Source organism: Solea solea, chromosome 16 (genome assembly GCF_958295425.1).
Source record: "Solea solea chromosome 16, fSolSol10.1, whole genome shotgun sequence".
NCBI lineage: Eukaryota > Metazoa > Chordata > Actinopteri > Pleuronectiformes > Soleidae > Solea > Solea solea.
The window spans coordinates 1567710-1595035 of record NC_081149.1 but is presented as its reverse complement, the minus strand read 5'-3'; the positions used below and the strand labels follow the sequence as shown (position 1 = coordinate 1595035).

Genomic DNA, 27326 nt, shown 5'->3' with positions numbered 1-27326 from the left:
AAGTACGATGTACAAGTGTGGTGTACAAGTGTGGTGTACAAGTGTGATGTACAAGTACGATGTACAAGTGTGGTGTACAAGTACGATGTACAAGTGTGGTGTACAAGTGTGGTGTACAAGTACGATGTACAAGTGTGGTGTACAAGTGTGGTGTACAAGTGTGATGTACAAGTGTGGTGTACAAGTGTGATGTACAAGTACGATGTACAAGTGTGGTGTACAAGTACGATGTACAAGTGTGGTGTACAAGTGTGGTGTACAAGTACGATGTACAAGTGTGGTGTACGAGTGTGGTGTACAAGTACGATTTACAAGTGTGATGTACAAGTGTGGTGTACAAGTACGATGTACAAGTGTGGTGTACGAGTGTGGTGCACAAGTACGATGTACAAGTGTGGTGTACAAGTGTGGTGTACAAGTGTGATGTACAAGTGTGGTGTACAAGTGCGATGTACGAGTGCGGTGTACAAGTGTGGTGTACAAGTGCGGTGTACGAGTGCGGTGTACGAGTGCGATGTACGAGTGTGATGTACAAGTGTGGTGTACAAGTGTGATGTACAAGTGTGGTGTACAAGTGTGATGTACAAGTGTGGTGTACAAGTGTGGTGTACAAGTGTGGTGTACAAGTGTGGTGTACAAGTACGATGTACAAGTGTGCTGTACAAGTGTGGTGTACAAGTGTGGTGTACAAGTACGATGTACAAGTACGATGTACAAGTGTGGTGTACAAGTGTGGTGTACAAGTGTGGTGTACAAGTGTGGTGTACAAGTGTGATGTACAAGTGTGGTGTACAAGTGCGGTGTACGAGTGTGGTGTACGAGTGTGGTGTACAAGTACGATTTACAAGTGTGATGTACAAGTGTGGTGTACAAGTACGATGTACAAGTGTGGTGTACGAGTGTGGTGCACAAGTACGATGTACAAGTGTGGTGTACAAGTGTGGTGTACAAGTACGATGTACAAGTGTGCTGTACAAGTGTGGTGTACAAGTGTGGTGTACAAGTACGATGTACAAGTACGATGTACAAGTGTGGTGTACAAGTGTGGTGTACAAGTGTGGTGTACAAGTGTGGTGTACAAGTGTGATGTACAAGTGTGGTGTACAAGTGCGGTGTACGAGTGCGGTGTACGAGTGCGATGTACAAGTGTGATGTACAAGTGTGGTGTACAAGTGTGATGTACAAGTGTGGTGTACAAGTGTGATGTACAAGTGTGGTGTACAAGTGTGGTGTACAAGTGTGGTGTACAAGTACGATGTACAAGTGTGGTGTACAAGTGTGGTGTACAAGTGTGGTGTACAAGTGTGGTGTACAAGTGTGGTGTACAAGTGTGGTGTACAAGTGTGGTGTACAAGTGTGGTGTACAAGTGTGGTGTACAAGTGTGGTGTACAAGTACGATGTACAAGTGTGGTGTACAAGTGTGGTGTACAAGTGCGGTGTACAAGTGTGATGTACAAGTGTGGTGTACGAGTGTGGTGTACGAGTGTGGTGTACAAGTGTGGTGTACAAGTGTGGTGTACAAGTGTGGTGTACGAGTGTGGTGTACAAGTGTGGTGTACAAGTATGATGTACAAGTGTGGTGTACGAGTGTGGTGTACGAGTGCGGTGTACAAGTGCGATGTACAAGTGCGGTGTACAAGTGTGGTGTACAAGTGTGGTGTACAAGTGTGGTGTACAAGTACGATGTACAAGTGTGGTGTACAAGTGTGGTGTACAAGTGCGGTGTACAAGTGTGATGTACAAGTGTGGTGTACAAGTGTGGTGTACAAGTGTGGTGTACAAGTATTATGTACAAGTGTGATGTACAAGTGTGGTGTACAAGTGTGGTGTACGAGTGTGGTGTACAAGTGTGATGTACAAGTGTGGTGTACAAGTGTGGTGTACAAGTGTGGTGTACGAGTGCGGTGTACAAGTGTGGTGTACAAGTGCGGTGTACAAGTGTGGTGTACAAATGTGGTGTACAAGTGTGGTGTACAAGTGTGATGTACAAGTGTGGTGTACAAGTGTGATGTACAAGTATGATGTACAAGTGTGATGTACAAGTATGATGTACAAGTGTGATGTACAAGTGTGGTGTACAAGTGTGGTGTACAAGTGTGATATACAAGTGTGATGTACAAGTGTGGTGTACAAGTGTGGTGTACAAGTGTGGTGTACAAGTGTGGTGTACAAGTGTGATATACAAGTGTGATGTACAAGTGTGGTGTACAAGTGTGGTGTACAAGTGTGGTGTACAAGTGTGATGTGTTTTAGTCGGCGGGGGAAGATGTGGAGGATTTAACATGAGTGATATTAAACCATATTGAGTTGAGTCCTGACCTTGTTGAGGACCTGGAGGATTTTGGACCTGAAGGTGACTGTGGCACAGAGCAGTGCCAACAGCCAGAAGATCAGCAGCACTCCAGAAGACTGAACCCCTTTCATACGTTCATACTGGATTACCAGTGTGGTCAGCAACTGCAGCACACATTTAAAACCATTGATACCAGCATACTTATACAAAACATACACATATTGATTAAAGGAACACCTCTGAAAAGACATACTGCTTTCTTTATCTAGTCATTAAGTCACGACACTGTTGAATGATTCCACTGACTTTAACATGAGCACATGCAGTTTGAATAGAAATGAAAATAAACACATCTATTATTATTATTATTATTATTATTATTATTATTATAATAACAAATGTTATTAAATATCTATGACTAAATTCAAAAGACAACGTACCATGGTGAGGCCCAGTAAGGTTGGACTGACTATGTAGACGAGTGCTGGAACACTGCTACCATAACTTCTTTCCCAGAAAGAATAGAAAACATCTGACCAGCAAATCATCCACAACAGGAAACCGACCGCCTGTGAAGAGAAAACAGCCCTGCTGTCATTCTACTGATAAACTTTAAAAGACTTTAAAAGACTTTAAAAGACACTACATTACGATTAATGTATTAATGTCAGTGTGAGTATTTTCCACTGTGCAAAATTAGAAAGTAACAATCCACACTGGGAGTTCCCATTTCTCTCACTGTGTCCTTTTCCTTGCTCCACGTCCTGATGGAAAACACTCACTGAGCTGTTGGATCTCATGTAGACACAAGAGCAGCGCTTTGTGTTGGTGTTACTGAGGTAAATGTATATAGATTATACAACACATATTCCATCTCCTATTGCCATTTTTATCACATTTCAATTAATTGTTCAGCTCTAAAAACAAATATTTACTCAGAGCAAAAATGAGACATTTGAACTTAGTGCTGAAACAGCAGTGGATCAACTGTGAAAAGTGCACAGTTTAGTTTGTGTCAGACCAGTGAACATTGTCAGAGGATATTATTGACTTAAGCAGGCATAGATTTCCTGATTCCCAGCTCAGGTAGAGTTCTCAACGGGTCAGGAAAAAATATGCATATGAGTCGGGTCGGGCCTCGGGCCCCTGGCCCCTGGCCCCGGGCCTCGGGCCTCCCCTTGTTCTGCTCCTTAAACACATTTCTTGCAGGTTGTAAATGACAATGCTTTGATGAACAGAGTATTCGAGGGGTAACATAAGCCTTTAGTAGAGCATTAAAGTCGTGGGAGCAGACCCATGCAGCACTTTGGAGGCCAACATCAGTGATTTGAATTTGATGCCAGTGGAGCTGCATGAATAGAGGCGTGACATGTGATTGTGACCTCAGTCAATCAGAGATGAGACAGAAGAGAGAGCATCATTCAATAAAACATGTTGAAACCACTTACAGTCTTAGCTTTGTTGAGGACACTCATACATATGTAACCACGGTCATTGCTACGGAGGTAGATGAGGTAGATGGGGGCACATATCCAGAGGTAGAGGCATGGCAGCCACACAAGGACAGTGTTCTGAAAACACTGGGTGAGGTCTGGGTTTGCAGTGTACCAGGTGTGGTTCCAATCCTGTAGAGGCCAGGAAAAGACACAGTTTACTGAGCAACACAGGTGACTGCATGCAGGTGTAGGCTTGGGTTTTAAGTTCAATATCAAAATAAAACTATTTCATTTGAATGAAAACTAATGACTATCTTTGTGGAGAAAAGAATAATGTAAATCCCTCACACATATGACACAATCTCTCTTAAAGGTGAAGAATGTATCTTCTGATTTGTGAATCTTTCCAAATCTTGCTATTAACGTAGAGAAAAGTAAATAATAACGGTCACGTGGACACCTACGAGGAACATTACCAGGCTGTGAAAGGAATACTCATTATTAGCCTCATATACATGTACTTAGAATGTATCAATATTATTCGGAGGATCATAAATGTCACTATTCGTCATATTCACTCATACGTCCCTGCCACAGACTCGTCACTAAGAAAGAAGGATTTTGGTTTTTTAGTAGAAATGAACATTTGCATGACTTTCACACTTAATCTTGCCTGCACACGTCTCACTGTCTCTACCTGATCGGCTCTTCCTTCAAGGACACATGAGACAACAAACCCTTAGAAAGACTTCCTTCCAACATACTGCTAACATTTGTCCTTGTTTGCAAAGAACACAACTCAAGACAGACCATTTGATTCTCCAGTCTTTACTTCAGACATAATAATGGTTCATACTAGTAATAATAATAATAATAATAATAATAATAATAATAATAATAATAAGGTAATGCTAATGATGATGATTAGAGTTTAGAAATGCAGTATTGCAACATTATGTATGGCAGCTGAACACAAAGGCCGCTGACGATCCCTGTATCAAAAGGCTTGAGCTCTGACTGATCCGATGTCTCTACAGCAGTGGTTTGAAACCCTCAGCCATGACAAACACATGGAGAGCTGCTGAAGCTAAGCATGGTGCAGGAGATCAGCTGCTCTATAACAGATATGTCCTTAGCATGGAAAGTGCCTTAAAATAATGCATATTATAAATGTACACATAAAATGAAATAAACTGAATCCAAATCACTTGAGCTCATAAAAACACACCTACATTAGTCAGTGGGACAGAGAAGGCTGTAATCAGCATCCATGCAGACCTGAGCCACACCTCCCTGTGATCACCTGATTAAAACCTGCACACGTATACATTTCTAATGTATCTCCTCCTCCATCTCACCCTGTTCTCTGTATCCCCGTCTCTCACACCAACTAACTTCATGTCCTCTTTCACTACATCCATAAACCTTCTCTTTGGTCTTCCTCTGGACCTCCTGCCTGGCAGTTCCAACCCCAGCATCCTTCTACCAACATACTCACTATCCCTCTGTATCCTCTGTACATGACCAAACCATCTCATTCTGGCCTCTCTGACCTTATCTCCTTATATAATACAACTATTCATTTCTAATGTATAGTTGTATTATAATATATTATCAAAATCCAGGCTTTCTTTTGTTAGTTATAAGTATTTTAAGATGCATCATTCCATCTTCCACATCACAAACATGTAAATAGTTTGTATTTATACAGCACTTTACACTACAGTTTAACTTTCATACAGCCAGGAATCAAACACACAACCTTCAAGTTGAAAGACGATTCACTCGACCACTTGTCAACGTGAATCATTTTCATCAAACATTATATAAACACCTCTTAGTGCTTTGACCCCGAGTTTTAGGCTTTAAAGTTGATTTGAAAATAAACTTGACAGTTGTCTGACCCCCTGTCTTTTATGTCATTTGTAACATGAGGGGAATATTTCACTGCTTCTTCTGCACGTGGACAGACATCAAGATGAAAACTGTCAAACCAGGACTGGACAGTTCTGTAGGTAAAACATTTGACCTACTTGTGAAAATGCAAAATAATTGACGTTTCACTGCTTCTTCTGCATCTAAGACCTCATTAGACCAGGTCGAGATCCAGAACATCTCGACTGTTCAAACCTGGACTGGAGAGTCCCAGAGAGGCTGTAGATTCTTCTAAACACTGTTACAGAGAGAGCGCGAGCGAGGTCACAGTTGTGCCGTTTCCCGCGGAGCACGAGCGCGGAGCACGAACGCTGCTTCAGCGCGAGCGGACAAGACAAACAACGTTTCATCCGGAAGTGAAAGGTACCGGCTCTGTTAGCATGTGCATCTCAACCAAAACCGACGTGTAACGTGAAGAAAAGCGGCGTAATGTCGTGCAGTTATACTCACCCAAAATGGATCGGAACCGTCTACACTACAGAACCTGTCAAAGCCCATTCGTAGCAGTGCAAACACAGCTGTAGGTGTTGATTCGCCGCAGTTAAGTCCCGCAGCTCAGCATTGGTTTTGTAACGACTGGTCTTCTCCTGCTGCCGTCAGCGGCAGATCACAGGCGGCGGAAGTGCACTGCTGCCCCCTTCAGGTCATTTGGAATAGCTTCGTTTTTAGTGCTAAACTTTGACCCTTCACTGAACAGCCGTTAGCTGATCAACGACACACAGAAATGTTCCCTTGATGTTCCAGGTTGTGAATGACGATCTATAGATTTAAACAGTAAGACAACGTTACCTAACGTAATGTTACAGGCTCATTTCGACTTTTTATCTCATAATCTCGACTTTTTATCTCATAATTGTGACTTTTTATCTCATAATTTCGACTTTTTATCTCATAATTGTGACTTTTTGTCTCATAATTGTGACTTTTTATCACATAATTGTGACTTTTTATCTCATAATTGTGACTTTTTATCTCATAATTGTGACTTTTTATCTCATAATTGTTACTTTTTGTCTCATAATTGTGACTTTTTATCACATAATTGTGACTTTTTGTCTCATAATTGTGACTTTTTATCTCATAATTGTGACTTTTTATCACATAATTGTGACTTTTTGTCTCATAATTGTGACTTTTTATCTCATAATTGTGACTTTTATCTCATAATTTCGACTTTTTATCTCATAATTGTGACTTTTTGTCTCATAATTGTGACTTTTTATCACATAATTGTGACTTTTTGTCTCATAATTGTGACTTTTTATCTCATAATTGTGACTTTTTATCTCATAATTGTGACTTTGTCTCATAATTGTGACTTTGTATCATCATTTTGACATTTTATCTCATAATTGTGATGTGAGATAAAATGTTCCAGGTTGTGAATGACGATCTATAGATTTAAACAGTAAGACAACGTTACCTAACGTAATGTTACAGGCTCATTTCAACTTTTTATCTCATAATTGTGACTTTTTATCTCATAATTGTGACTTTTATCTCATAATTTTGACTTTTTGTCTAATAATTGTGACTTTTTATCTCATAATTGTGACTTTTATCTCATAATTGTGACTTTTTATCTCATAATTGTGACTTTTATCTCATAATTGTGACTTTGTATCATCATTTTATTTATTTATTTATTTATTTATTTATTTCGGTCATGACATTTAGATCACTCATCACATAACAGTGCAGTTCACACAATATACATAACCGAAAGGGAATGCGGGAGAAGCAAAGCTTAACTAGTCCCGCCCCCATTATCATCATACATTTCGTTTCCTTTTTTTTTTTTTTTTTATGACATTTTGACAAGGAAAACATGTTTCAGCATCCGATAGAACTCAGAGATATAGTCTAGCTCTAGACAGTCAAATCAGACTCCATGTGTGTTTATTCATGTGTCCATGATGTTACGTCGCGCATGACATTCTCGACTTGTTGCCTGGCATATTCAGGCAACAACATATTGACTTTGTATGTCATAATTGTGACTTTTTATCTCATAATTTTGACTTTTTGTCTAATAATTGTGACTTTTTATCTCATAATTGTGACTTTTATCTCATAATTGTGACTTTTTATCTCATAATTGTGACTTTGTCTCATAATTGTGACTTTGTATCATCATTTTGACATTTTATCTCATAATTGTGACTTTTTATCTCATAATGTTGACTTTTTGTCTCATAATTGAGACTTTTATCTCATAATTGTGACTTTTTATCTCATAATTGTGACTTTTTGTCTCATAATTGTGACTTTTTATATCATAAATGTGACTTTTTGTCTCATAATTTCGACTTTTTATCTCATAATTGTGACATTTATATAAATATATATACATTATACAATATATACATGTATTATTATTGTTATCATTATAAATTTATAAAGCGCCTTTCACAAAACCAAGGTCCCTGTAGAAAAAATGAAAAACATAACAATAGCACTTTTTTGACACGTGCATGGTCAACAAAAAGTGTCAAAAACACAATTTAAATCAATCAATAAATAAATAAATATATAAATGAATGTTCTTGACACTTTGTGACAACGTGGCGGTAAACAGCCAATGAGACAGCATTTTCTTACTACTTCCTGATTTTGTATTGGTCCAAGATCCCGTCAGGGTGATCGTGATTGGCTATGTGCTGCAGAAGCCCCGCCCACCAGAGGCTGGTATTTAGAGGCGCAGAGTGCCAACGCAGGCAGATCCGCTGTTCACAAATCAGTGCAAAGGTGTTGTGTGGCTGCGCAGACGCTGGTAAGTTGATTCTTTCATTATTGATGAATGTGTCACGTGTTGGGAAGAAACATGGAATGTTGTGGGTGGATGGAGACGCTGTCCCTGGAACTGTGGAACTCCAGAAGCTCCTTCATCAAACTTTCATTTTTTACCCTAACACTATGAGATTGTTGGACTGAGGACACATCAGTCACACACACACACACACATCAGTCACACAGAATAATATTAATGGCTTCATGGTTTTTATGTTTGATCTCAAATCTCTCAAAATGCCTGTGCACGCGCGCGCGCCCTGCTGTGAGGATGAATATATGTACACATGGAACGTTTTGTCGGAAGACACTTTGAAGAACGTGGTAACCATGGGAACTTGCTTGACGTTACAAACTCAACGCCCACAGAATACAAGAATACGCTGATATTCTGATGAGGAATGGAATGTGAGATGCTGTACGCATGCGTGGAATGTTACACTGATGGAGTTTGAATGGAACCGTAGGCATGTACGCGCACGTGGACGCGCACGTGAAGTCACTCTCTGTGGTTTTTATCAGGGCTGAACCTCAGGTGCTGAGGTTCTCAGGTGATATGAATGAATATCACAGGTGATGGACAGTATGGTGTGAACACACTGAGAAAACTCTTGTTTCTGATGGTGTTTAAAGGCAGTTAACAGTCATCATGTTGCACCTCTGTTTATTCAAACCTGTGGAGTGCAGCATTACACACACACACACACACAGTGTTATAATGATGATGACACTGATGTATCTGTATATAACAGCTGATACATACATGAATAAATCATGGAATGTTTTAACTAAATCCATTTTGACAAAGGTCTGCTTTAGCTAAGATGTAACCAATGACTATAATGTTCATTATGTGAACATGTGGAAGTTGTAGAAAGGCTCATATTTCAATTTATTTCAATTTTGACCTTAAATGAAACATAACGTTGTTTTAAAAGCTTTTATTATGCTTTAATCAATTCCATACTGTTCAGCAAAATGATAGCATAGCATGTCTATGGCTGATCGCTCTCTTTTTTTATTAAAATTGAAAATCATGTATGGTTTTACCTTTATGTGTGTGTGTGTGTATATATATACACATATATGTGTATATATACATACATATATACACATATATGTGTATATATATATATATATATATACATATATATACACATATATATATGTATATATATGTGTATATATATATATATGTATATATAAGTCCATGCGCCTCATCCTGCTCCCAGAATATCTCTGTCACTGTTGACAGATGCACGTCACTATGTGGCTCAGCACTGCCCCCTATCAGTGTGGCACGGTAGGTTCTGCGTCACCCTCACAGCTGATCACAAAGACTGAACAGGTCAGTGTCAGTCAGTGTGTGCGGCACAGAGTGTCCCCTCACCGCTGTGCTGTGGATTTGAACAAAGAAAAGTGTAAATCCTACAGAAAACAGTCATGTGGACACATTGACTTTCTCTGATCATTGTTTACTCATTTATTGTGTTTTCTCTCCTCAGTCCGTCCAGATGTTGCCCCGGTTGCTCGCCTCCGTCTGCATCCTTGCAGCTGCAGCTGTTGCCGTGCCGCCTCAGGAGAAGCGCGTCCATCACCACGCTGATCTGAGTGACCACGCCCACGATGATGCTCATGGCTTCCAGTATGACCACGAGGCTTTCCTGGGCAAGGAGGAGGCCAAGACCTTTGACCAGCTGACCCCAGAGGAGAGCAAAGACAGATTAGCGTACGTTGGCATAAAATCACATCTTGATTTATTTGTTTTATTTTGACCGTTGATCGATATTCAGCCCATGTCCTTTAAAAATGTGCTTTTGATGGTCTGAGTTATAACTCATTGATTGTTGCTTACAATAATACAGGAAACCACTCTTATTTTATTTATACATCTCTCTTGTCATTCCAGAACTGAGATCCTTGTTTTTGTGCTGATTTTCCTCAGAAATAAACTTAACGACATGTTTTTGTAAGAGAACATTTAGTAAAACTTGGTCATGTCAGTGTTTTTTTGGTTACTGCACATTTTTGAAAGCTTCTGAATACAGAGGAACCAAATGAATGAAGATTATGTAGAAAATGTATGAAAATGTCTTGAGACGCCTCAGGTTGAATTATTACATGTTTCTTTAATCATAATTCAGTGAATCCCATGAGAACATTGAGCTCATCTCTCCACAGGAAGATCGTGGATCGCATCGACACAGACAAAGACGGTTACGTCAGCCACGCCGAGCTGCAGTATTGGATCAGACACCGGCAGAGACGCTACATCGAGGAGAACGTCAACAAACACTGGAACGACTATGACAAGAATGGAGACGGCAAGATTGGCTGGGAGGAATATAAAAACACCACCTACGGATTCTACCTGGGTAATTCTGCCTCTGTGGTGCATGCGCTTGTTTCTCGTGCCTTACTTTAGAGACAGATCGCTTAGTTTCTTTATTTAGTTGATAGACAGACTTCTTCAAGCTCGCTTTCCACACCAGAGTGACTTTACATCAGTGTGCACAGGAACTGTCACCAACTTCTAATGTGATGAAGAAACGACCAATGAGGGAGCAGTTTACAGCCGCTCCGGTGTCACTGGGACTGTGAGGTTGTAGTTTTCAGTCTCACCGTGTGATGAAGTGTAGGTTGTATCTGGTCAGCCCGTCGTTCAATGGCTGAACGGCTCTTTCTCTGCTGCCTGCGAAGGTTTGAGTGACAAACAACAAACATCTGAGGCTGAGGATGCACGACGCAGGGCAGCGAGGGCAGTGCATGCTGGGAGTTGTTGTCGTTCATCTACATGAGCCTTTCTCGACCAAGAAGACACTTACTTCAAATATTCTTTCACATTTTTACAACATAGATGAGTCACTTTTAATAGACGTTCATCTTTACAACGGGGAAATATTCATCATCAGCAGAAGAGTCTTCATCACCAAATAATACACAAATAATCAAACCCATGAATGAACAGATCACTGAGTGTAACAGAGTGAAGTCTCTTCAGGTGATCACACGCGTGATGACACTGACAGGAAAGCAGGTGACATGTGTCGCGGTGTATTTTCAGACGGGGAGTTTGATGACGTTGAAGACAAGGACACTTACAAGTCCATGCTCACGCGGGACGAGCGGCGCTTCAAGACAGCCGACCGAGACGGCGACGGCGTCGCCACACGTGAGCAATTCACCGCCTTCCTTCATCCTGAGGAGTTTGACTACATGAAGAACGTCGTCGTGCAGGTCAACACTGTCACATGTTACACGTGTTTCAAATGATCTCAAATGTCTCGAAATGATTGACTTTGAAGGATTTCTTTGTTCTGCAGAGCAAAGAAATGAAGAAAATATTCACATTTAAGAAGCTGAAACAATCGGAAATCATGAAAAAAAACAAACCGATTCATCGATGATCAAATTAGTAATCGATTGATAAGCGATGCAGCGATGAGTCGTTTCAGCTCTAGAAAACATAAATGACTTGTGGATGAGAATCCTCATCGTGTCTGTTTCCTCGTGTAGGAAACCATCGAAGACATCGATAAGAACGGCGATGGAAAGATCAGCATGGAAGAATATATCGGTAAGTGACTCCATTTTGTCTTCGCTCACTCGTTCCTCTTCTCTGAAACCTTGACACCGTCTGCTGTGATGTGTGTGTGTGTGTGTGTGTGTGTGTGGCTGCTCCACAGGTGACATGTACAGCACACCTGAGAGCGGGGAGCACGAGCCTGAGTGGGTCCAGACGGAGAAAAAACATTTCCTAGAGTTCAGAGATGTCAACAAGGTAATTAAACACATATGTGTGTGTGTGCGCTGTCTTCATTCAGGACTGAGACTGAGACTGAGACTGAACATAAACTAAGTGAGTGAGTCCAGAGTGGACAATGATGGTGAAGAAGACAAACCCAACATGTCATATATTGTGATGATTTCAGACTGAAGCAGGGATCTGGTTTCTCTTGTGTCTCCACTGGCAGCAACACTTACATTTGACAGAGCTTTAGAGTTAGTTTGGATTAGTGAAGAGTTAGAACATACATCAATATAACTGACTAGCATTGGTAGAGCAAGGACGGTTGTGGGTTTCGATTCCTAGTTCCCGCAAGTCTACCAATGTGTCCTTGAGCAAGACACTTAGAGGAAGGTGAACGTCTATTAAAAGTGACTCATCTATGTCGTAGGAATGTGAAATAATATTTGAAGTGTCTTCTTGGTCGAGAAAGGCAGAAAAAAGTCATTTTGGCTCATGTAGATGAACAACAACAACTCCCAGCATGCACTGCACTGGCGGCCCCGCGAGGGTCTGGCTGTGTCAAGTTTAAACGCAGACAGCGCTCGTGTGTAAACACACAAACACACAAACACACAAATCCCTGCGGGGAATTAAATATAGAATAAATATAAAATGCTATTTGAACTATGAAACAACAGCTCGATCATCGTCGTTCTCAGTTTACTCTGCAGAGCAAGAGCCGCTTAGCATCACTGTTAGCAAAGACGGCGGACACCGTGTTTGCATTCTGGGAATGAAGTCTCGCCCCCTGTGGGTGAGTGTAGTGAAGTGCACCACTGGGGTTGGGGTTTCAAACCTCCTTGAACCATTTGACTCAGTGTACGACAAACCTGGAGTCAGTGAAAGTCAGTGAAAAACTGAGGGAGGGAGGGAATCACAGTTTTTATAAAATACTACTGATATTGTACAAATACAAAATACCTGCTCCTGACGGCTGTGCCAGCACACAACAAAAGCTCTGTAAAATACACATCATATGTGTGTTTGTACACTGGGACCACTGTTGTACTGTTGGGTTGTTGTGCTGTTGTGTTGTTGTTGTGTTGTTTGTGGAGTGTTCTTACATTAAGGCACGTGTGTGTGTGTTGTTGTTGTGTTGTTTGTGGAGTGTTCTTACATTAAGACACGTGTGTGTTGTGCTGTTGTGTTGTTTGTGGAGTGTTCTTACATTAAGGCACGTGTGTGTGTGTTGTTGTGTTGTTTGTGGAGTGTTCTTACATTAAGGCACGTGTGTGTGTGTTGTTGTGTTGTTTGTGGAGTGTTCTTACATTAAGGCACGTGTGTGTGTGTTGTGTTGTTGTGTTGTTTGTGGAGTGTTCTTACATTAAGGCACGTGTGTGTTGTGTTGTTTTGTTGTTTGTGGAGTGTTCTTACATTAAGACACGTGTGTGTTGTGCTGTTGTGTTGTTTGTGGAGTGTTCTTACATTAAGGCATGTGTGTGTGTGTTGTTGTGTTGTTTGTGGAGTGTTCTTACATTAAGGCACGTGTGTGTGTGTTGTTGTGTTGTTTGTGGAGTGTTCTTACATTAAGGCACGTGTGTGTGTGTTGTGCTGTTGTGTTGTTTGTGGAGTGTTCTTACATTAAGGCACGTGTGTGTGTGTTGTTGTGTTGTTTGTGGAGTGTTCTTACATTAAGGCACGTGTGTGTGTGTTGTTGTGTTGTTTGTGGAGTGTTCTTACATTAAGGCACGTGTGTGTGTGTTGTGCTGTTGTGCTGTTGTGTTGTTTGTGGAGTGTTCTTACATTAAGGCACGTGTGTGTGTGTGTGTGTGTGTTGTGCAGGACGGTTACCTGGACGCTGGTGAGGTGGCCACGTGGATTCTGCCTGAGGAGGTGGACCATGCCGACAATGAAGCCAAACACTTGATCCACGAGACGGACACAGACAAGGTAGAGTCACGTCACACACTCACTGTCATCATCATGTGCTCGAGCTGCAACTCATGACTGTTTTCATTGTTGGAACGTCATATCACGAACAGTGTTGTTCTTCAAAACCTCCAAATAAAGTGATCATGACGACGCCTGTCACTGGTTAGTGAGTGAGACACTCACTAGGATTAACTGACTAGGAGAGGATTAACTGATAATCTGACTAAATGAAGAGAAATATTGATATAAGTGGCATTTAATCAAAATGGCAACAAAGACTATTAGTTAACAATCCAAGAAAAAGCTCACGATTGTTAAGAACCCGATGAGTGAATGCAGTGAAACAAGACTTAACATTATGTTATTATGTTATTATGATATCATGTTATCATGTTATTATGTTATTATATCATTTTATTATGATATCATGTTATCATGTTATTATGTTATCATGTTATTATGATATCATGTTATCATGTTATGATATCATGTTATTATGATAGCATGTTTCCATGTTATAATGATATCATGTTATTATGTTATCATGGTATCATGTTATTATGTTATTATGATATCATCTTATGTTATTATGATATCATGTTATTATGATATCATCTTATTATGTTATTATGATATCATGTTATCATGTTATTATGATATCATGTTATTATGTTATTATGACATCATGTTATTATGATATCATGTTATCATGTTATTATATCATGTTATTATGTTATTATGATATCATGTTATCATGTTATTATGATATCATGTTATTATGAAATCATGTTATCATGTTATTATGATATCATGTTATTATGTTATCATGATATCATGTTATTATGATATCATCTTATGTTATTATGATATCATGTTATTATGTTATTATGATATCATGTTATTATGTTATTATGATATCATCTTATTATGTTATTATGATATCATGTTATCATGTTATCATGTTATTATGTTATTATGACATCATGTTATTATGATATCATGTTATTATGATATCATGTTATCATGTTATTATATCATGTTATTATGTTATCATGTTATGATATCATGTTATCATGTTATTATGATATCATGTTTTTTGTTATTATGATATCATGTTATTATGATATCATGTTATTATGATATCATGTTATTATGATATCATGTTATTATGTTATCATGTTATTATGATATCATGTTATTATGATATCATGTTATCATGTTATTATGTTATTATGTTATCATGTTATTATGATATCATGTTATCATGTTATGATATCATGTTATTATGATAGCATGTTTCCATGTTATTATGATATCATGTTATTATGTTATCATGGTATCATGTTATTATGTTATTATGATATCATCTTATTATGTTATTATGATATCATGTTATTATGTTATTATGATATCATCTTATTATGTTATTATGATATCATGTTATTATGATATCATGTTATCATGTTATTATATGTTATTATGATATCATGTTATGTTATCATGATATTATGTTATCATGATATCATGTTATTATGATATCATCTTATGTTATGATATCATGTTATTATGTTATGATATCATGTTATCATGTTATTATGATATCATGTTATTATGTTATTATGATATCATGTTATTATGATATCATGTTATTATATCATGTTATCATGTTATTATGATATCATGTTATCATGTTATTATGATATCATGTTATTATGTTATTATATCATGTTATTATGATATGTTATTATGATATCATGTTATTATGATATCATGTTATTATGTTATCATGTTATTATGATATCATGTTATTATATCATGTTATTATGTTATCATGTTATTATGATATCATGTTATTATGACATCATGTTATTATGATATGTTATTATGATATTATGTTATTGTTATCATGTTATTATGATATCATGTTATTACGTTATCATGTTATTATGATATCATGTTATTATATAACGCATGTACACAAAATTTGGTGGATTCATTTACATGATGGGAATAAGTGGGTTAATTATCACATAATTGTTAACAATTTTCTCTTTCTTTCTTCTCCTCTCTCCGCTGCTCCTCCTCCTCTGTCTTTCAATCACAAACCAATCTAATCAATAACAGGATCAGAAAGTAACCAAGAAGGAGATTCTGGCCAACTGGAACATGTTTGTGGGCAGCCAGGCCACCAATTATGGGGAAGATTTAACGAAGAGACACGATGAACTTTGATGAGCCTTCACACTCCAACAGAAGCTCTTTTGGCTTATATTTGTATTACTATAGATGGTTTGGTCACAGGGGTATTTGGGTCTTTTGAAGGGGGGTAAACTGTCGTCTTTGATCTGCATTCATACACAAAGTCACACAGACATTCTTAGTTCAGCATGCAATCACATACTGTGTATGTGAGTACAGGTGCTGCTGGTCTTTGTTTTAGTTGCATATCTTATTGTGAGAATTACGTGAACGTGAACTGACTGAAGTGGATTCAAAACACATGCGGAAACAAAGAGATTTGATGACCCACTTTTTCTGAACTTGACTGTTGAATAAAATAGTTCATTTTTTCCAACAATGTTTTATTTTGATTCTGCATCATTCAGAGAGTGATTGTGTGTATTTCTCATTTCCTGCCTGTTCTTTGATCTTTGATCGTGATCCTGGTCTGTGTACTGACCTCAGCAGCGGTAACGCTGCAGGAAACTAACTCAGCTTCATTATGTTCACATTTCATTCCATACATTCTAACTCACGTCACTGTCATCAGTGTCTGAAGTATTTGTGAGGAGAGAATAAATCTGCCTCAGTCTACACCAGGACATTCTAGGTTCTACCCATGTATTAAATGACAGCAAGTCCCAGGGTCCCTGAAGGGTGTGGATCACTGATGCATCTGCAGGTAACCAAACGCATCCAGGCAGGGAATAACTCTGTGGAAGTTTGTTTTCCTCCAGAGAACAGTCACAAAGTTTAACATTACATCTGATATGTTTCTGTGCTATGATGTCGTGACTGATGAACCTGACTGAAAATCTTCAAACAGGCCCCTAAAGTGCTTTTCTAAGATTTTAGAAAGAAGGGAAGATTAGATATAGATCTGTAATTAGCTAAAACATCCGGGTCAAGAGTCACTTTTTTGAGAAGTGGTTTTAAACGTCCAGTTAATAAGGACAGATGAATATACAGCTGTTAATGAAAGGAAACACATCTTTAAACAGTTTAGTGGGGACGGGATCTAACTGACCGGTTGATGTTTGGATGATGAAACTAATGATGTTAACTCGGCAGTGACCTTCACGTTCAGGAAGTGGCAGGTTGTTGCTGTAATTTTGATCTCCAGTGTGTTTGTGAGGAAAAGGAGGATGAGAGCAAATGATCTTGTTGAGAATAAATCTGCCTCCTGTGAAGTCTGTAGCTGACTTAGCTTTTTTACACCACTGTATTTTAACATCAGCGATAACAGTGTTACTCAGTGAGCTCCAGAGAGCAAATACAAACTGTCTCCATCTTCTGCTCTACTTCTCAGGACGGCCGTCTGCTGCTGTCGGAGCTGCTGGACAAGATGGACTTCATCAAGACCAGCACCATCACAGATTATGGAGGGATGAGGGTGGATGAACATGATGAACTGTGAAACACTAATTCCAGCAAAAATTATAATCAATGAAATAACTGACAGTTGAACACAGGGGTACAATAACTTTACTGTTATCCATGTGAGATTAAAAGGAAAAAACATAATTCACAAAATACGTGGTTATAATTGACATGAGAAGTCAAATATTTGTTTCCTCATCCTCTTCCCTAAGATCAGACATTTGACAAGCCTTAAAAAAAGAATCAGATATTAATCCTATACATATCCATTTTAAGGATCAGTTCATTTGACTCCACTCCTTTGTGTTGTCCTAAACTGCGATGTGTGTTTCACGCGACTGACGGAACATCCATTTCTTTTATAGTCGTAAAAAAAAGAAAAAAAACATGTCAAAGTGTTTCAGGGAGAGGAAAAACAATAAAGCACAGAAGAGAGTGTGACACAAAGGACACATTGTCCTCTGTCCCCACTCTGACTGAGCTACAGGAGAATATACACAGACTCTGCCGTCTCACACTTGCATCACTGGACGAGCTTCTTTGGCACGGAGGTCGATGCCGGATCCAGCAAAGCCAGTTCCACCCTGACAGAACGACACGCAGGTCATTAGCATCACGCTCACATCACAACACAGACACAGCAGTGATGTTTCTGTCGACAGTCTGCCGAGCGTCAGGTGGAGCCAGTCTAGCTCCACCCGTTCACTCTGCCACACCAAAGTCCATAAATGAGATCATTTACATAAAACAGTATTTTTGCCATGTTTTCAGTAAGAGCATTTTTGTCTAAGGCTGGTTCCTGTTGACAGTATTTAACAAGACATTTTTGGACCATATGATCCCTAACAAGTGTGGACACAGATGTTCATTACAATAGAAGTGGACACGAGTGGACACATACCCTCTGCAGGGGTATAATGTCTCTGTCGGACAGTTTGTCCCCCGTTAATGGATCAGTCATATCTTTCTTGATTAACTTCTCCACACACTCCTGAGTCACCACCGCTCCCCTGAGGAGAGGACACAGAGTCACATTCACTGACACAACACCAGTCAGCATGGGTCACAGACGGGTTTGGACACGCTGGCACTCACGAGGGTCGTAGGACGGCACAGGGGACACTGTTGGCCAGGGCGTCTCTGGTGACCGCACACACATACCTGTCCTGAACACACACACACACACACACACACACACACACACACACACACACTGTGGTTTCAACAAATATGTATTTACACTCATATTTCTCTGTACTATATATGTGTGTGTATATGTATGTATGTATGTATGTATATGTATATATACATATATACACACATATATACATATATATATATATACATATATATAGATATATATACACACACATATATAAATATAAATATGACAGCGGGTCAGTGGTAGAGCGAGTCATCAACTGGAAGGTTGAGGGTTCAACTCCACGCTCTGCTAGTCTACAGGACGAGGTGAACTAGGACAAGACACTAAAGCCCATAATGCTGCTGTGTGTTATTATCATACATACAGTATCATCACCATTATTATGACGCTATAATTAAAAGTCCACATCAGTATAATGTTTATCAATAGTCTCTGCTGCTGCTCATATAAATGACATGTCATCACTGACTAACTGTCCTGGTCTCTCCTCTGTCCCCACCTGTCCTCTGTCCTGGTCTCTCCTCTCTCCCCACCTGTCCTCTGTCCTGTCCTGGTCTCTCCTCTGTCCTGGTCTCTGGTCTGTCCCCACCTGTCTCCTGTCCTGGTCTCTGGTCTGTCCCCACCTGTCTGTTTTTATAAATGCTATCATTGATAAACCATTTGTTTACTAGATAACAGTACTAGTGTAATAGTGATAATCTTCTTCTTATGATGGAGACGGACGTTGACATAAACTGACTTGGCGGGTGAGCAAAGCCACGCGGTGGAGACTGGGCTCGATGGGAGTGAAGCGCACGGTGACGAGCTCATTCATCTTGATGGCTCGTCCTGACATGGGACACAGCACAGCTTTACTCTGGTGGACACAGGAGAGAGAGAGTGAGAGAGTGAATGAATGAACTTTACTCTTCAAACCTGGAACAACATTAATGTGTTTGTCTTTGTTTTCTACACATAAACAAAGAGTTAGCATCAACATTAGCTGGTGTGCAACACAGACATAAAGAGAGTTTGTTAGTGATGTTGTACAAATTATTTTAAATACTTTTAAGAAAGCTTTAATAAAATGCTGCTAGCTAACATTTAGCATAGCTGCTAGCTACTGTAATAGGTTTTTATTTCATCTTGATCAAATATCGACCTCATGTCATCATATTACCTTCATTTAGTCAATAGCTCAAGTTTCTGGCTCTGTGATGGAGGAATGACACTCAACAGTATTTGCATCTAATCATTGTTTTAATTGTTCTAATCATTTATTGTTCTAATCATTCAAAATTATGCTATAATATTTTATTTACAAGCTATATTCAAGTTCCCAAACATTTCCAGTTTATTATTATTATTATTATTATTATTATTATTATTATTATTATTATATTAAGTCCTGTGAAATCTCGTGGAAACTTTCCATTTCTGAAACTTCACATAATGTTGTAATCCCAGTTTGGATCCAGGGTCGAGCTGCCTTTACTTTTCTAACGGTGTCAGCGTGAACCAGACACACACAAAACAAACAGCACGAGGACGCCACGCCATCAACATCCAAACAAAACACCTCACATCAAGGTCCAAACACTGTGTGTGTGTGCGTGTGTGTGCGTGTGTCACACATGCACACGAGTCGTGTCTACTTTAAAGTGCGTGTTAGTGTGAGGTACTGACACAGCACATGTGCTGCTGTTACCTCTCACTGAAAGAGTGAGTGCCAGCAGGGACACGAGGAGACGCCATGTTCACCATTTATTTCCCCCTTAAACAGACTTTTCTGTCTGGAAACTGAAGTTTGAAAACTACTTTGTCGTCTCACCCCAAAGTCGTTTCTAGATTGTGAAAACATGGGAGCTGCTGGTCTATAACTACCACTGCTCAACTCCATTTGGTATGGCTCAGCTCACTGATGGCGCATTTCCACCGCCTCGCCTCGCGTCGCCTCGCCACGACACGATTAGGTTACATCTCCACTACAAAAAAGTACCTACTTAACGTGAGCGGAGACATCACTGTACGGCTGAGTGAAAGTGTGGTTTTAACTTCTCAACAGTTGGGCTTGATTTCTGTCCACAGTCTCCAGAGTACAGCCTCCTACTCCACAGACTACAGTGTCAGCGGTCTGTGGCTCACGATGAGCGGTGCTGTCCCTAAATACACCACTCCACTTTAAAAGACTCCTGTTGAACATAGAGGTTTCCCCGCGTTGTTAGGATTGTTAAGTAGTTTTAAGTGATGTACAGTTCGACGCTGTTCATCTTGATTTGTGTGTGGGACGTCTTTTCCTGTGACGGGACTCAGGCCAGTCAGCGGCCAGCAGTCTGACCAATCATCACATAGAACCTGCTTAAGAACGCTTGGAACCTCGCCGGAGCAGGTACTAAAAATAGTACCTAGTACTATGCTAGTGGAAACGCTACTTAAAGGCGACATAGAATGCTTGTATCACACATATATGTTAGTTATGGAGGTCTACTTACATATATTAACTTGTTTTCATGATTAAAAACCTCCTAATCGCTGCAAACGAGCCGATCAAAATATCTCCTCACTGACGCTCTCGTCAGCCGCGCTGTTTCAGACCAAACAGTTGCTGTGATTGGCCAGCCAACGAGAGCTTTCCTACTGTCTTGTGATTGGCCAGGTACCTGGAAGTGACGTAATAGATAGGCCAGCGCTCAGATACACAGCTCCCCCTCTGGCACGGTGGATGCTCTGCATCTCAGCAGCTACAACGAGAGTAGTTCTTCTTCTTCTTCTGCGGTTGAATGTACGCAACCGGATGTGCCCGGACTAGTGCCCGCACAGGGAGGCGCTACGGTGGTGAGGATTTCTGATGACGACATCAAATTAAGGAAGTGTCGATCCGCTTCGCAGAGCCCAGGAAAACAATACAACACTATTTTCTCAGCAGTGGCTGAACTGTTTGTTCTGAAACTTTAGGGTTTCATAAACGAGGTAATGACGCAGATACACACACAAACGCAGCGTTAATTGGAGCTTCCGGTCTATGTCACCTTCAAACCGTGCCGTGGCGAGCCGGCACGGTTTAAGTAGCGTTACACGGGTGTCGCTGTTCTACAAATCCTTAATTCACTTCTAACCTTTTTTTCCCTCTCATTTAATTTAGTAAATCAGAATAAAAAGCTGCTGCCTCAGACCTACGTGACAAGTGACTCACTGGTTTCTTGAGCAGAGTGGGCTTTGCCTCTGGGGTCAGAGAGGGAATCCAGAAACTAGGAAGGCTCTGGCTGGAGGAAGCAGCTGCAGAGCCAGTGGAGGATTCTGCTGAGCTGCCGTCTGTCCTGCTCTTGTCGCTGCCTTTGTTCTGCTCTGGGAGAGAAAATGGTTGAAAAGAATCATTGATCATTATTTACTCGTTTGGGGTTGTATCACAGGTTAGCATGGGCATAGCTTCAGTTTGATGAAGCTTAAAACACTAGAAGATGATAGCGGTGTAGGGTTTATATCATATCACTGTTGGGACACCAAGTTTAGATTTTTCTTTAGGCATATTTGTGTTACGTTTTCAACATTTTGTGGATTAACATAAAGACCAAGTGCGGTGTCAGTCCACTAGATGGTGCCAAGTGCCTTACTAGAGCGGTTGTGAGTATATCACAACATATGATTTTGCAAATACTCTACAAGGTGATGACCAAGTATAAACTGAGCGGCTTCACTCTGATCTTGTTAGCGTGGTGTGGACTAAAGCACTATAATAATAATGGGAATATGTACCAGAGGTGAATGGATTGATGGGTTTGGATACGATGCTGTTCTCCATGGTTTTGAACCTCTCCACCTTCTCTCTTTCCTCTGACTTGGACTCCAGCTGGCTGCTGCTCTTCTGGGCTTTCTTCTGCTTTTCATACAGCTACAGAGTAATGAGAGAAAAACACAGTTTCAATGCAAAGAGGAAACTCAGTTTGAAAGCACACACACACACACACACACACACACACACGCACACACTGAGATTTGTCTCTAAACTTGCTAAAGCCAAATGTGAGAATTATTGATCAGGATAGGTAACTTTATGAATCGATTGTAACCATCCTCTACCAGGAACCTTCCTACTGGGACCAGCCCAGGGATCAATTCCAGTTTGAATAACCCTAACATGTTTGGAAGGTGAATGGTAAATGTATTTATATAGATCTTTTCTAGTCTTGATGACCACTCAAAGCTGCTTTACACTACAGTTTTGCCATTCACCCATTCACTCACACTTTCATACATCAAGTGTCTTGACCAAGGACACATCAGCATGTAGACGAGTGGAGTCAGGAATCAAAACCACAACCTTCAAGTTGAAAGATGACACCACAGAATACTACTTCCTGTCATGATGTTTACACCTAGTTAAATAAATCTTCTGACTTTTCTAACCATGAGGGATGGGTATCCGTACAATATCACAGCGACTTTTATATCTGATATTTCTATGATACTTTTGTTACCGTCTTAAAGAAGTAAAGAAGTAAAGAATGAAGACTTTAGAGTACAATTTGAAAGCATTTATTTTGAAGAGTCATCTTATAATACATTTGAATATTTATAAACAGAACTTTTGTCTTGTCCTCTTAGGCGAAAGTAGAGGATGATTTGCTGTAGCTGTTACAATTTTAAAGTGGATATTATGTGAATGGATGTGTGTTCATATATTGAATATACTGTATGTACTTGAAGGAGGCTATGCTCAGACTGAATCAATACATGTCTATTTTCTAAATAATGATTGAACCATTTCTGACAGAATTTATCTTTTAACTGGCAACATAATTACCATTCTCTTTAAATGTTGGCACAATTCAAGTGACTCATTGTTGGTTCCTACCTGAGGTGGAGGACACAGGATACAGGATACTGTTACGAGCTAGATGTTTGATAAGATTGATCATTTTACCAACTTCACATGCAAAAGTTTTCTCTGTGCTTTGTTTGAGGAATGAAATCATTTTAGGGCTTTACTCAAACTTTCACAACTCTCTACTAAGCCATGCAAGTGGCGTGTGATCACATGTTGTGTAGAAGTTGTCAGACGTGCATGTTTTACCTTCATTTTTTTGGCAATCTGTGTCTTCTGATGAAGAATGTATTCCAGAATGGCCTGTTTCTCATACAAGTATCCATCTGGCCTGAGGAGAGCAGACAAGACACACCATATTATGTGATTATGACATATAGCAGCACTTCCCTAACATTAACAAATGTGCAACGGGCCGTCACAGAATCAACAATGAACAACACAAATTGATTCCATCTTTTCCTCCCAACGCAATTTAAAAACATAGCATATTGTTGCGTTCATTTATCTCCCTGTGCAGGCAGCTCTTTTTCTCACACACAGACACACACAAATTGCTGTGTGGTCTGAGGGAAAAGCTGTATAACATCAGTAAATGTGTGTGTGTGTGTGTGTGTGTGTGGTGCAGAGAGAAACCTACGTTACGACAGGAGTCTCACAAGGCTGAAGGGACAGACAACAGCAGTCAAAGTCTTTGATTGCATCTTTTCCCAGTCGAATGCTCTGTGTTCCATAACCAGATGCAGCTGAGGAGGAAAGTAAGCGCACACACACTCAAACACGGTGTACGAGAAACACACAGTCACTGACACAGTCACTGACCATGGACTTCAGAGCTTCTGCTTAACAACAGAATTACAATAAGGTTCATAAACATATTGGAGAAATTGGGGATTTTAATTCATAACATTTCTTAACCAATTAACTACTCAGTACACATGCTTACTTGCTGATTTCCATAAATGAATAGTGAAGGGGTTTATCAACATCTTTTTGTTTTACTAGATACAGTTGATCAGATTGATTTTGCATTAATGCCATTGGGAGTTCCTACATTACCATTAGTGAACACTAATGTGGCTCAACAGCTGTCAGTCCACTTACATCTGCCGTCCTATACTCTCTATTTTACACTATTGGGTTGGGCTTTCAGTTGGTTTTGTGAAATAAAACTAGTAAATTTGTGTAAATACATGTTTAGACTGCAGCACTTATGACTGCCGGGTACAACGCAACGGCGTCATACCGATAGTTTCCGCGTCACAACAAAATAAACTCTGCTTGAAACACAATGTCAGACAAGTAATGACTCAAAAGTTCTGAGACATTGATGAGGAGTTTTACAAGATATTACTTCACTTCATAAAATCACAAAGTTGATTAGGAGGATATTGGATGTATGTATGTGTGTTACACATGTTTTTTGTAGTGTGTGTGTGTATATATATATATATATAATTATTATTTACTATTAATTGTATTTTTAAGTAATAGTTCAGTTAGATCAACATTTCGATGCACACTCCATACCAGATAAAACCTCAGAAAAGAAAAGAATCAACTGTGCAAAGTTAAAAAACCAAACCGTTTCTTTGCACATCCAGACAACAGATCGTTGTGTCGTTTTCTCTTTTCAACGATGGTTCATTTTCTATGTGTAAACGGCTCGTTTTGTGATTTTGGTTTAATTTTCTTCAAACTAAAATCTGTTGTCCGTAAAACACACGGACTGTGGACCCTCGCTTAAGCATATATGCAGTAAAGGGAAATGTAAATCCTGTGTTGTATAGTTGACTTAGCGTTAATCCACTTTACTCACCAGTGTCCTTCTTCTTCTCGTGGTAAGTGTAAACCGCTCCAGCCGTGCAGTTCTTCCCGTGTCGGGTCATAGTTGCTTAAACTTGGGCTTTTTCTCCGTCACTCGCCTGATGTGTATGTAGCACTGAGCAGTGATGCTAACGTTAGCGACGAAAGGTAAACACGTGGTACCTGGAGTAAGTACCTGGAGTAAAGCTCACATTTGACACGACAAACAGTCGCAGACTGTAACAGTTGAAGCTGAATTTATTAACAATGTTAGACAAAGCGAAGAATTCACTGTTTCTTACCTTCTACTTTCAGATCTGTACCGGAAACACACACATGCGAAAGTGACGCTACTTCCTGTTCTGCTTCTTCTTCTTTTCTGAGGTCTAAGAGCGGTTAGCATAACTACGATATGGAGTCATTACCGCCACCATCTGGTATGGAGTCATTACCGCCACCATCTGGTATGGAGTGTGGATCAAAATGCGGAGCGAACTGAACTATTACTTCAAAATAAAATAAAATAAAATGAAATAAAATAAAATAAAATAAAATAAAATAAAATGAAATGAAATGAAATGAAATGAAATGAAATGAAATGAAATGAAATGAAATGAAATGAAATGAAATAAAATAAAATAAAATGAAACAAAATAAAAGGAAAAATGTGTATGTCGCTTTGGATAAAAGTGTCTGCCAAATCCTTTGCTACTGTAAATACAAAATAAATAATATATATACAGTGTATATATATATATATATTATATACATGCATAACTGTACATACACATGCCTACACACACACACACACACACACACTGTCCATTCATTTCTGAATATGTAGCTTCCATGTGACATTGTCATCAATCCATATCCCTAGAAGTATTTCACTCTCTCCAACTCCTCATTGTATAATTCCAGTTTTACTCCATCATTAATGATTTTATTTGTAAATATCATCGTCTTTGTTTTATTAACTGAAAATGTAAAGTCACATTTATATGCCCACCCTTCTATTTTTTCTTCCCTTCTTCCAAATTGCCCCATCGTCTGCAAATGAAGAAAATCCAGAATCCTTTTCCATTCCTTTATAAATGTCATTTATCATGATGGAAAAATAATAAAGGACTTATTATGCTTCCCTGAGGAGTTACGTTTTCTACTAAATATTACATTGAATGTTTCCCCTACTCTAACTTGTATTTTTCTTAATCTTCTGATACATTCTTCCCTTGACCCCTAATTTAGACAGTTTCATTAAAAGTCCGGCTTCTTCCTTTTACCACAAATGTTTCTGGACAGTTTTGTGGAATGTAAAACGTGAATGTTATTTTTAGAAGAATTGAATACTGTCTAACAATGTATTTTTATTTTATAAGAATAAGTAGGCACTATGCCTGACGTCGTCAGAATGCAGACAACCAGGACAATCTGGAGTCTGGTTTATTTAGTGACAGCACTGCTGATCTCGAGCAGCGTCACAAACCCTGCCGCTGTGTTTCAGTGACTGTGTCAGACGAGTCTGTGCTCAGGAGGAAGTACTGAACCAATCTTTAATCAACTGATTCTGAGTTACACTGAAAACAAATGCTTTACAAGTCACTAGTCGCTCATGTGTGTGTGTGTGTGTGTGTGTGTGTGTGTGTGTGTGTGTGAAACAAAGTCATAATTGAGATAAAAAAAACTTCAAACTGTGAGAGACAGTCAATGTAGGGAACACAGGGTTAACATGAGGGTTACTGACTGGATTATAAGGACAACTGCTACTGGAAGGGATCCAGTGAAGACTTTGGACACAGCTAGAGGATCTAGATGCTGACGATCTGTCACTCCTCTC

At 39.4% G+C, this 27326-nt stretch overlaps 3 protein-coding genes across 12 annotated transcripts in view; 1 reads left to right on the top strand and 2 right to left on the bottom strand.

Annotated features, from left to right (window-relative positions):
* The window catches only part of abcc1 (ATP-binding cassette, sub-family C (CFTR/MRP), member 1), a 30405-nt gene extending 24108 nt beyond the window's left edge, over positions 1-6297 (bottom strand). For 2 of the 4 annotated variants that reach the window (XM_058654469.1, XM_058654470.1), the window contains exons 1-4: positions 6116-6297; positions 3743-3919; positions 2735-2863; positions 2321-2458 (exon numbers count right to left, since the gene is read on the bottom strand). In XM_058654469.1, the coding sequence (XP_058510452.1) occupies positions 2321-2458; positions 2735-2863; positions 3743-3919; positions 6116-6163 (492 nt within the window). In that variant the 5' untranslated portion in view covers positions 6164-6297. Of the gene's footprint in view, positions 1-2320; positions 2459-2734; positions 2864-3742; positions 3920-5763; positions 5971-6115 lie in introns of those variants that run through there. The other 2 variants (XM_058654471.1, XM_058654472.1) reach the window with 2 other exon arrangements.
* A 104-nt stretch (positions 6298-6401) lies between these two features.
* On the top strand, positions 6402-17861 carry rcn3 (reticulocalbin 3, EF-hand calcium binding domain). 4 transcript variants are annotated; one of them, XM_058654475.1, is made up of 9 exons: positions 6402-6439; positions 8294-8438; positions 9961-10184; positions 10637-10830; positions 11520-11692; positions 11972-12032; positions 12142-12236; positions 14028-14135; positions 17647-17861. In XM_058654475.1, exons 1-9 carry the CDS (start codon positions 6417-6419, stop codon positions 17752-17754), a joined length of 1131 nt encoding a protein of 376 aa, XP_058510458.1. In that variant the 5' UTR covers positions 6402-6416; the 3' UTR covers positions 17755-17861. The 4 variants fall into 4 exon arrangements, with proteins under 4 accessions (XP_058510458.1, XP_058510456.1, XP_058510459.1 ...); XM_058654473.1 differs by lacking the exon at positions 17647-17861 and adding an exon at positions 16242-16705; XM_058654476.1 differs by lacking the exons at positions 6402-6439; positions 17647-17861 and adding exons at positions 7036-7073; positions 16242-16705.
* nosip (nitric oxide synthase interacting protein) lies at positions 17805-25883 on the bottom strand. 4 transcript variants are annotated; one of them, XM_058654482.1, is made up of 10 exons: positions 25792-25883; positions 25503-25625; positions 24324-24429; positions 23933-24014; positions 22615-22750; positions 22055-22206; positions 19622-19738; positions 18813-18883; positions 18619-18727; positions 17805-18301 (listed from the first exon to the last, which is right to left on the bottom strand). In XM_058654482.1, the coding sequence occupies exons 2-10, from the start codon at positions 25570-25572 to the stop codon at positions 18230-18232; spliced, it is 915 nt and encodes a 304-aa protein (XP_058510465.1). In that variant the 5' UTR covers positions 25573-25625; positions 25792-25883; the 3' UTR covers positions 17805-18229. The 4 variants fall into 4 exon arrangements, with proteins under 4 accessions (XP_058510465.1, XP_058510464.1, XP_058510463.1 ...); XM_058654481.1 differs by having other exon boundaries at positions 25503-25638; positions 25792-25868; XM_058654480.1 differs by having other exon boundaries at positions 25503-25672; positions 25792-25844.
* Positions 25884-27326: the final 1443 nt, after the last annotated feature.

Bases quoted from the DNA above. Each gene is read 5' to 3' on its own strand.
- rcn3 (XM_058654475.1), top strand. From the start codon at position 6,417: ATGACGATCTATAGATTTAAACA. The intron at 12,033-12,141 runs GTAAGTGACTCC...GCTGCTCCACAG, and splicing joins CAGCATGGAAGAATATATCG to GTGACATGTACAGCACACCT. The intron at 12,237-14,027 runs GTAATTAAACAC...TGTGTTGTGCAG, and splicing joins AGTTCAGAGATGTCAACAAG to GACGGTTACCTGGACGCTGG.
- nosip (XM_058654482.1), bottom strand. From the start codon at position 25,572: ATGACCCGACACGGGAAGAACTGCACGGCTGGAGCGGTTTACACTTAC. The intron at 24,430-25,502 runs GTGAGTAAAGTG...TTTCCTCCTCAG, and splicing joins CGAGAAGAAGAAGGACACTG to CTGCATCTGGTTATGGAACA. The intron at 19,739-22,054 runs GTGAGTCACTTG...TGTGTCCACCAG, and splicing joins CCACTCTGCTCAAGAAACCA to AGTAAAGCTGTGCTGTGTCC.